We start from the raw sequence: 11436 nt of genomic DNA, 5'->3' as shown, positions 1-11436 counted from the left end.
ATAAATTCTGATAGCAGTTGTGACTCACTTACACTGAGAAGCCACTTTAAAAAGAATTCCAAAAGATGCATAAAATGAGCATAAACAGTTGAGGTGGACTCTTGCATAAATTTATTCTATAGTAGACTTCAAAATTAAAGACAAATTTTAAGCACTTTTCTTAGTTATGCCTTATTTTTAAGATATACTGAAGTTTATCAGACTTTAATCTTTATCTGATCATTTACAAATGCACACACTCTCACTCCATATGAATGATGAAAATTAAGGTGATTAAGTTGTTTTTTACAAACAGTTTAGTATTATTTTCATAAATTCTGAGGACAAGTTTTGATGAAAGTTCTGATGATTAAACTCTGAAGAAACCAGTCAGTATTTGTATGAAGAATCACAGAAATAGACATTCACTTTTTGAGTACATAAGCCATATTCTGATGACCGTTATATTCTGATAGTAGTCAAGTTCTTATGCAAATCCTGATGGAAACTCTGATGCTTATGTTGCACTATTTATTTACTTGACTTACTTGTGATTTTACTGTAACGGTCATATTTATCAGAAAATAATTAAGTAAGATAAAAACAGTCATAATCATTTGGTTAGTAGGAAACGTGTTCGCCTTGACAACTGCATGTGCACAATAATTACTGCTTATTTCTCGTGCCCACCAACTACTGCTTTAACTATTTACTGGCTGACAGGTGTAAAGTATCTATTTTACTTCCAAAAAGAGCTGTTGAGTGGAGAGAGTATATATATGGGAGTTAAAAGATTTTACAATCTTTTACCTACTTTTCTTATTCTATAATCTCTCTTATTCTCTCTCTCTCTCTAATATTCTCTAAAGCTATTTTCTTACAGGCATTTTATCAAGCATCTTGTGTACACACCATTTTTTCACTTATTTCTCACAGAAATGGCACCGAAGGACATCATTTTCAATGGAGCTAAGTTTGTTCCCAACAACTACATGACTATTCTTAGCAAGGACGAAGCTCCATCAGATCTTCACTTCGTTCAGGACTTTCTTGCTAACAGTGAGATTGGGTATGCATTGACCCAACCAGAAGCACTCTCAGCAACTCAAGTACTGGAGTTTTGGAGGAGTGGTGTTTATGATGATGATGGTGCAACTGGGTCCCCAAGAATCATATTTACAACAGGGGAAGATGAACCCTTGGTTACATTGTCAACTGTTCGACAAGCTTTACATCTTCCAGAAAACTGTGTTTACAGTTCAACAATTGAGGAGCCAGCTCTTCAACAGATTATGGAAAACCTTGGTTATGAAAAATCTTTGTCCAAACTGGGACAATTGAAGAGGCCCCACATAAGGAGGGAGTGGAGTTTCTTTTTCGACTACATCACCTAGGCCTTTGGAAACAAGTGCTCCAACTTTGATGCAATTCCAATCCTTAGTCAGCAAATTGGGTATGCTCTTATTACTCAATCTCATTTTGATTATGCTAGTGCTGTGCTAGGATTTATTTGGGATAGGATGCAAGAGGACAAAAATACTGTATATTTTGTTAGATTCTGTCAACTTATTTATAGTTTTTGTAATTCTGATAAGCCCCAACTAGCTAGTGAGTTGATCCAACCCTTTAAACTTGCTAAAATGGCCTTCACTGACTTATTATCTACTGATAATAAGAAGACTGTAATAAGACCCCTCCAAATTCCTCAATCAGTCAAACAGGTCTTAGTAAACTCTGATCCAAACACCTATACTGCCATATATCCTGATGTACAACCATCCCAACCTCCATCAACACCTACAACCACTACTCAAACAGCTCCTACTTCTCAACCATAACCAACCATCAGAACATATTTTCAACCATCTCAATCATCTCAACCAACTGCTACAACATCAAGACCCAAACCTTCAAGGGCAAAATCAGTTCCTAAATCTCCACCAAGGAGAAGAAGGATGATCCTTAGGGATGAATCAGATAAAGAAGAAGCACATATTCATGCATCAGAACCTGTGTCAGTTGAAGCTGAAAAGGCAACTTCTCAGAAAGAAACAGAAGCTGAGGGTTCAGATATTTTGAAGAGGAAAAGAACTATAAGTTCTGATGCTACTTAGGCAACTCCTTCACTATCCAGGAGATCGAAGAAACAGAGAGCATGAAGGCATTTGGCACAACCTCATTCTGAGGATACTCAAGAAGCTGAGGAAGGGGATCAGGAATCTCTGATCTCATCAGAACCTGTTATAATTGAAGCTTTTCCATCCCCACCTCAAGCTAAAGACACTGTTCCAGAAACAGTGATTACACCTCCTGTCTCTCCAGTTAAAGAAACAACAGTTGAAGATTCAGGATTAAGTCCTGAAATTGACATCCACATGCTGAACATTCCAACTGTGCTCTATCTGGAAGCTCCAACTGCAGCTCAACCATCTACTGTTAATTCTCCAATCTTACAGGCTGAGTTACCATCTACACCCATTCTGGATCTGGAACCCGAAGATCAGAATTTAGATGAAGTTATTCCAGAATCTCCTTCAGTTACACACACTCTTGTGTTATCAGAAGATGAGGAGATGTTAGCATGTTCTGGAGACAGTGCTCCAGTAAATGCTCCTATTCTTGGAAAGGAGGCATTGATTCAAAAGTTTGTTGAAAAAGAAGCTCCTGTTCCTTGGGAAGAAACTCACATAGGGGTTGAATGGACCAAGAAGTGGAATGAATCTGATTTCATTCCAAGCTCAAAAGTTCTGACAGAGCACATTGCCAAAACTGATGAGCTGATGACAAATTCTGATTTCAAGCACCAACTCAAAGTCACTATTCTAAGTACCAAATCTCTTCAAGGTCTACACTCTCAAACTAATGAAAAAGTTGACAAACTTCTGGAGAAAGCTGAAAAGCTGGATATGGAGATCAAGCTAGATAAAAAGAGGTTTTTCAGACCTATACATAAGAAAGTTGAAGCTATTGAGAAGGTTCAAGAAAAGCAACAGGCCCAAATTACTGAGGTCCTGAAGAATCAAGCCTCTCAACAAGCTCAACTGAATGAAATTCAATCTTCCGTAGAACTTCTTCTCTCTCCTACTACTAGATGATGCCAAAAAGGGGGATAAGGTAGTTAAGTCCAAATGCTCAATTAGTCAAATTCTGAAAAAAGGGATGAAAATGAGGATGACCAGGGAAACCCTAGCAAGAGCAAGGATCAAGGTCAAGGGCAAAGCAATAAAGTTTCTTCAAGGAAACTAATTTCTGATGCTAGCAAATCTTCTACACAGAAGAAGACAAGTTCTGAAGCTGCTCAAACTCAAAATCTGATAGCAAGTTCTGATAATCAAAATCTGATATCAAGTTCTGATGTTCTAATTCAAGCTGAAAGTCAAGACTCTCAGAAGTTCTTGCAAACTCTGAAGCTAAAGGGAAAGCAGACTATTGTATACTACAAAGATCCTAAAATTCAGACACTTGATGAGGAAATTTCTAGAAGATTATTTCTTAAGCATAATCCTGGAATGGATTTAGAGACTTTAAAGGAGGAAAAAGCTAGATTTACAGCTGAGGATGCAAATCTAAAATCTAAAGCTTCTGATGCAAAAAAACCTCCAAGGCCTAAGACAAAAGGCATTGTGATCAAGGAAAAGTCAAATTCTGAGGCTTCAAAGCCCAAGACAATATCACAAGTTGAAACTGATCCCAAAGATAAGGGGAAAGGAAAAATTGATGAACCAACAAAGCCACAGGAGTTGAAGATTCCTCAAATCCTGATGAAACCTGTATGCAAACTGGTTCAGGTATTTGAAAATGCTGCTGCAGTAGATGAAACTATTCAAACTCTAAAGAGAAGGAAGATAACTGAAGAATCTTAAACAACCTCTGACAAAGCTCAAGTTGTTCAGAATGAAGAAAAGCAAGCTAAAGAAGAAATAACAAATCATGATCAAGTCATCAAGACATCAGCCTCTGACAGTGCTCAAGTTGATTTGAATAAATTGACATTTACTGATAAGAGAAAACTCCTATGGAAGAATGTTAATCCATCAGATCCTAAGAAAAGCCAGCTGCTATCTGATTTCATGACTGTTGGATTGAAAGCTAGAGAAGCAAGAGACAGAGCTGGATTAGGTTCTGAAGAAGCTAAAATCAAGACAGGAGTTGAAGTGCTTACAAGAGATCCATTCTTATTGACTGACAAATCTCTTGAAGAAGTTACACGGAAACACCTTGACAAGGTAATATCTGTTCAAGTGGTACTGGATGCTCATGATAAGCATAATGTCAAAGAAAGCTGATTCTATTTCTTGAAGATGAAAGAACATATCAAATGTCAGAATCAGATGTGCTGAACAAATCTCTGAAAGAACTTCAATTCTTTCATTATCTTTTAGAGATAAAGTCTGAGATTACCAGGAGATGGTCAAATTTCATAATGAAGACCATAAGAGATAAAGCAAGAATTTCCGGTTCAAGGGTTATAGAATTCATTCCAAATATAGTTGAAGATGATGGAAGTGAAATTCCAATAAAGAAGGATTCTGCTAAAATTGAAGTGATTCTGAAAGAGAAATGTCTGTGCTACAATGAAGACTCTTCCCATCCAAGAGTAATCAGACTTGGTGATGGTTTGGAAAGAAATCACATCTCAGCACTTAGGACTGCAATCTACCAGATTGGAAGTCAGGGTGAAGAATTGAAGCAAGTCAAAGCTACACTAGCTCAAGTCCTGAGGAATAAAGAAGAAAAGCTGATATCAAACTTTGTCAAGAATCATTTTCGATTCAGATTGACTCAATAATATTGATAAAAGCTACAAGGACTGTAAGTTGTAGTTAGTTGTCTAATTAAACTCTCATTGTATTTGTACTTAAATGTTTTTGACATCATCAAATCTATTAACTTGTATATTTTTCATAATTTACAAGTTGGGGGAGATTGTTAGATATATTTGAGATGTCATGTCTAATCTGATTTATGTTTAGTTTTCAGAACTTAACAACAGGACTTATCAGGACTTACTGGAAATCAGAACTTACTGAAGTCAGAACTTAATATCAGAACTTAAGGCGTCAGAAGATATGTATCAGGACTTAAGTGCGGGAAGACTTCAGATAAGGAATGCGGATGATTTATAGGAAAAGATCTGGACTAAAATAAAAGAAGATATGCATGAAGAGTTAGAGGCTAGAAGACTTGTAGAAGATATCTGATTGATATATTTTAGGAGACAAAATTATATTCCATATCAATTAGAAGATATCTTGTAACTGTGTACTATATAAATACAGCTTAGGATTTACACTATATGTGTTATCATTATCGAGAAGATTATATATTGTAACCTAGCAGCTCTTAGTGATATTGTTTATCACTGAGAGAGAACAACAGTTCTATTGTAACAGAGTTTATTTGAATATACTTGATCTTTGTTACATACTTGTGTTGAAATCGATTTGATTGTATAAACACTATATTCAACCCCCTTCTATAGTGTTGTGTGACCTAACAATATGAATCCTACTCAAAAATCAACTTACTAAAATATAAAAAACAACTAAATGTCCTACAAAAAAATATAAATAAAAATAAGCCAAAAATTAAAAATGTCAAATATTATATGAACTCAAGTAAAATACCTAAAAAAAAGATCCAACATAAAAATATACAATTTTCTTACTCTAAAACACTTATACCACTCAAATTTAAATTTGCTATAAATATAAATTTTATGTAAAAGTATATAAATATAAATACAAATTACTAAATTAAAATATATAAAACTTTATAGTAGTAGCAATATATTTTTGAAATAATTTCACATTTAAAACATAAGTAGGAAAATTTAACTAGTGATTAAAAAATAAAAATACAAAATGAGTAATCAGGTTTTACTTGTTTCATTTCATATTAAAGGAACTAGTGATAAATAATAAACTATCTGAATGGACTTAGGCGTCTTTCGTCAAGCTCAAATTTAGCGTTGAACCTATCAACTCTATTCTCCACACTTTGGTGACCAAATTGATTGTTGAATAAAGAATTTCAAACAAATGATTGTTACTGTCGGCTAGTGTCAATCATCAACAGCTCCTGGGTTTCGATTATGCTTCACCATATATAACTCAGATTGCACCCAAGAGTAGCCGTTAGAAAACTACCTTCCAGATAATATCTTGCCTTATAAATTTTACTTACTAGATAATCTGGTTTTATAATCAGCCTCCATCCTTGTCTTCCTAGTAAAGCCAAATTAAAATCATGTACATTGCGGAAGCCGAGTCCACCATTGGACTTCTTTGTGCTTATGCGACTCCACGACATCCAGTGAATTCCTTTTTCCTTTTCGACTGAGTTATGCCACCAGAATTTACACATGAGATTTTCCATCTCTTTGCATATTTATTTTGGCATCAAAAACAGGCTCATGACATAGTTTGGGAGCGCCTGGACAACTGTTTTTAGGAGTATTTCTTTCCCACCTTATAGAGAAGCTTTTTATCATAGCCTTCAATTCCTTTCTGCATCCTATCTTTCAAATACCCAAGAACATCATTTTTATTACTCCCTAAGATACTAGGAAGTCCAAGATAGGTTGTATTTTCATCAGCTTCATGAAACTGAAGAGTATCACAAATGTCGTTTCGCACCTCCTGCAACATATTGGAGCTAAAGAAAACACTTGACTTTGCGGCATTCAACTTCTGTCCTAATGCTTTTTCATAAACGTGAAGCATGCTAATTACCTTTAAAGTAGTCTCTTTATCCGCTTGACAGTAAATATAACTGTCATCTGCAAAAAACATGTGCGACAGAACTGGAGCTCCTCTTATGACCTTGATTCCTTTGATTACCTTTCTTTTTCACTCTCCTGAATCATCCCGGATACGCCTTCTATATAGATAAGGAATAAATATGAAGAGAGGGGGTCACCCTGTCTAATACCTCGACCTGGCTCGATCAATCCGAACTCCATACCTGCGTGAGTAATTCTGTATCTGACTGAGGTTACACATTCTAAGAACAAACTAACCAACTTATTGTCAAACCCCAATTTCTCGATCATTGCTCGCAAAAAATTCCACTCTATCATATGCTTTACTCATATCCAATTTAAGCACAATCCACCCTTGTTTTTCCACTTACTTTTCACTTCATGTAATGTATAACTTCGTAGGAAATGATTATATTGTCTGTTATCAGCCTCCCTGGAATGAAAGCACTTTGGTTCTTCGATATTACGCCATCAAGGAATTTTTTGAGCCTATTAGCTAGAACTTTTGAAGCAATTTTATAAGAAACATTGCATAGAGATATAGGATAGGGCTCAGTCATATTAGTAGGGTCTTTCTTTTTGGGAATTAGAGCTATATTTGTATATGTAATGCACTGCTCAAATTTCCCAGTCAAGAAGAACTGCTTAACGAGATGCACTATATCATTTCCTACAATACTCCAAAATTTATGATAGAAGCCTGGGCTCATTCCATCTGGGTCCGAAAATTTATCTGGATGCATGTTAAACAGGGCAGCTTTCACTTCCATAGACTCAATTGGCACAAGCATTTTATTATTCTGCTCCTTTGTGATTCGGCATTGAACGTATTAAATTACCTCCTCCCAGTCTGTGTTTGTTGCTGTAAATAGGTTTGAAAAGTATTCTATCATCAGTTCCTTCAGTTCTGAATCCCAACCCACCATATCTCCTTCATTATTCATCAATGTACTAATCTTATTGGTTTTACGACGAGACTTAGTAGCGGCATGAAAGAATTTTCTATTAGAGTCTCCTTCGCGTAACCAAAACTGTTTGCACCTCTGCTTCTAAAAGATTTCTTGCTCCACGTATATCTCATTCAACCTTTTTGCTGCATCATCGTACAGTTGTACTGACCTTGTATTTGTCCTCCCTTTTAAAATACGCATTGTTCGTTTGCAGTGATTAATGCAATTTTTAAAGCTTCCTGTAATTTCTTTACCCCATCTGGCCCGAAAGTAAAGCACACAAGTCAATTTTCTCCTAAAAGGCTTGTCTTGGTTCATGTGCCACAAGTCTTCTACAATTTTATGACACATGGGATCACGTAACCAAGCATTTTCAAAACGAAATCTTCTTGGAGATATGGCTTGAACAACCATAAAAGATTCAAGAAATATGGGACTATGATCAGAGGTAGATATCTCCAAATTTATTAGCCGAGCTTCCTAAAATTGGTTTAGATAGCTGTTGGATACCAGTGCTCAATCAAGCCTCATTTTATCCACTCTGTTGTTCCACGACCTCTTTCCCAAGTAAAGGGATAACCTCCTAGATCCATATCATTTAAATCACAATCATCTATAACTTGCTGAAAGCCCTGAATCAACGAGGATGGGTATGAGAGACCATCTCACTTAGCTTCCTACTTCGCAATGTTGTTCATATCACCTGTGATGCACCATGGTAAAAACAACTGAGTTTTTAATGTACGGATAAGGTCCCATGTCTATTTTATTTTTGTGCGGTCTGGTTCGCCATAAAATCCTGTCAATCTGTACTTATACTACCCTTGAACTTCTATTACTGCATCTATATGATTCTTGCTGTATGATTGAATTGTGACTTCATCCTTATTTCTCCAGAAGAGAGCTAAGCCCCCACTATGGCCTTGTGCTTCCACTGCATGCACGCCTTCAAAACCTATAATTGTCTCTAAGTTTTGCTACCCTTTCTTTCTTACACAGAGTCTCACTTAGAAAAACAAAGTTGGGATTTTTTTGGAGTACAGACTCTTTAAGGAATTGAATAGCCCATGGGGTCCCAATCCCATGGAAATTCCAACTCTACGTACTCATAATTCTTGGCGGACACTTGTTGCAAAGCCTGCCATTTGCCCGTTTTTTGAAACATCGAACTTGTTTGAATTCCTATGCATGTCTTGATCCATTCCCATAACGTGCTCCTCATCTGAGCCCATATCTAATTCTATGTTATTGTCTGTTGGTCCATCTAGATCCGGCCCATCACCAGTCCTCCGTTTTTTATTTTCAGTAACTGATATCCCCCTTTTGATGGGATTTGATTGATTATTTTCCTCTCCTATAACTATTTCTGTTGGGATTCCTTTTTTCCCTCCAGCATCATTATCGGGATTGGGTTGTCCTCCTGATTTTCCTCCATTTAAAAGGGTTTCCTGATTTTGTGGCGGAACTTTCGCTCCTACATTCAATCCTTCTGAATTTTCCGGCTGAGTATTCCGATCATCTCCCCACTCCCATCACGCAACCACTTAGCACCTATCATCTTCGTTTCGTTTGTCTTCTGAACGGTGCTCGCATTCATGCTCTGTAGTGTAACGACTGGAAAATTACGCTTGTATTATATCATAATAAAGATAAATTATGTATAATTAGTTATAAAGCCATAACTGTTATGTGCTACGTGTATTGCATATCGTCAGGATATTTTCTGGGTATTTATCAGATATTTTAGTTTGTATTAAAAGCTTTCGTATCAAAAGTTATACGATCCGAACTATGTTTTAATAGCTGATATTTCAAATAAAATAATTGGCCTTATGTTTCTTAGAACTGCTTGTACCATCACGTGATTCTGAACATCTAAATATCTTACAAATTTTCTTTTTTCGAGAAAAATGACTTTTCCGGGCCCCCGTTAAAAACCCCACAAAAATCACATTTTTATTTTTATGAAATTTTAGGACTTTCAAATATATCATTTCTTTGCATTTTTTAATTATTCACAATTTTTGGGAATTTTTGGCATATATATTGTATATATTAAATATTTAAAAACTAGAAATTAATACTCAAAAATTATAAAATTAGGGGCCAATTAATTTTATTAGATGTATAATTAGGGCCTTAATTTTAATTAGGAGTATTAATTTTTCTACTATAAATAGTTTAGTTTTTATTTAATTATTATTAATTAATTATCAAAAATCAGAAAAATACAAAAATTCTCTGTTTTCTGAGTCGGGTTTTTCCAGAATCGGGTCAAGAATCAAGGCGTGATTTCGATCGATTTTCTGCATCAAATCGAGTGATGTGAGTATCCAAATTCATCCTCTTGATCTGTTCTTTCGATTTCTGGTATCAATTTCAAGTTTGATGTGTTATTTTTCATTTTCGAATTATAGGATTCATGTCTGAATTGGTACTTTTTGATTATAGGGTTATTAGGTTGATTTGATGATTGAAATAACTTTATATGATTATTTGCAGTCGATTCATGGTAGTTAATTAAACGAACGATTCCTGGATGTGTGAATTCGATATCTAGGGTTTATGTTAAATTTTGATATTTACGTTTTTGGTTTTGATGAATATTTGGTTCCTTAGATGTTAGGGCTTTGATTCTGTGGTGAACTAGCTTTGATTTGAGCTATTAAAATCGAAGTTTCATGTACAAATGAAGAAAATCGATACTTGGCCGGAGTTTTGTTGAGTTTGATCGGAGAAGTCGATCCAAGGGTTATTCAGGGAGGTTGTGGCCGGAGTTGAATAGCTGTGTTAATTTAGAACTAAACCCAACTAAAAAATGAACCAGACGGTTACGTTTTTGGCCTGAAATCGGGTCGCCGGATTCTGAGAGATTTTTCGGTCATGTTCTTCATGACCCGGATTTTGACCTGTTTGACCCGTTACCAGAACCCGCCTTTGATTCGTTCTGTCAGAAGATCAAATTCTGATAGATGTTTCTGGCAATTTAATTTTAATTTTATTTATATTAATTATAAAAACTAGTTTTATTTATTTTATAAATTGATTAATTAATTGATCAATATTATAAATAATTCTAAATTATTTTATAAAAATGCTAATTAATTAATTAATTATTTATTTATTATTTAAAAAATAACAATTATTTTGATAATTAATCAAATTATTTTCAATAATTCATAATATATTCATTTTAATTCCAAAAATTATGGAAAATCATTTTTAATTCTGATTTTTCCTAAATAATTATTTAAAAATATTTTGAGGTTAAATTATTTTTAGTAATTAATTATATTGAATAATAAATTAATTTATTCTTATTTATCGATTAAGAATTGAACCGTTTATCTGATTTAAGCGAAACGAAAGCCCTTCGACTCAGAAAAATGATCTGTTTTCATTAAAAATAGTTTTGAATCCTAATTTCTTTTAGAAGCGAGTCGACTTTCAATATTTATTTACTTATATGCCTTATTAATTATAGAGGCGAGTCCAATAAATTCCGAAAAAATAGAAAACAAATCAGATATTGTTCAGAAAGGCGAACATCGAGTCGATTTCGATTCTAAAAATTATTTTGAACCTAAAATGACTATGTGACTTATGTGCTATATGAGTTATGTGGTTAATCAAGTTTTAATTAATACTACTTATTATACGAGTCAATTATACGCGTACGGGTAGACAATAAGGGCTATGTTAATTCGGTTTGAGATGCGACTGAGATACGAGAAGACTAAATAA

General features: G+C 34.7%; 1 protein-coding gene across 1 annotated transcript; it reads right to left on the bottom strand.

Moving 5' to 3' along the window:
* Positions 1-6428: 6428 nt before the first annotated feature.
* On the bottom strand, positions 6429-7033 carry LOC141673666 (uncharacterized). Its single transcript, XM_074480411.1, has 2 exons — positions 6946-7033; positions 6429-6760 (listed from the first exon to the last, which is right to left on the bottom strand). Exons 1-2 carry the CDS (start codon positions 7031-7033, stop codon positions 6429-6431), a joined length of 420 nt encoding a protein of 139 aa, XP_074336512.1.
* Between the last annotated feature and the right edge of the window lie 4403 nt (positions 7034-11436).

The sequence above is a fragment of the Apium graveolens genome, chromosome 7 (genome assembly GCF_009905375.1).
Source record: "Apium graveolens cultivar Ventura chromosome 7, ASM990537v1, whole genome shotgun sequence".
Lineage (NCBI taxonomy): Eukaryota > Viridiplantae > Streptophyta > Magnoliopsida > Apiales > Apiaceae > Apium > Apium graveolens.
Note: the sequence above shows the minus strand (reverse complement) of the source record. Positions and strands in the feature narration are given on the sequence as shown.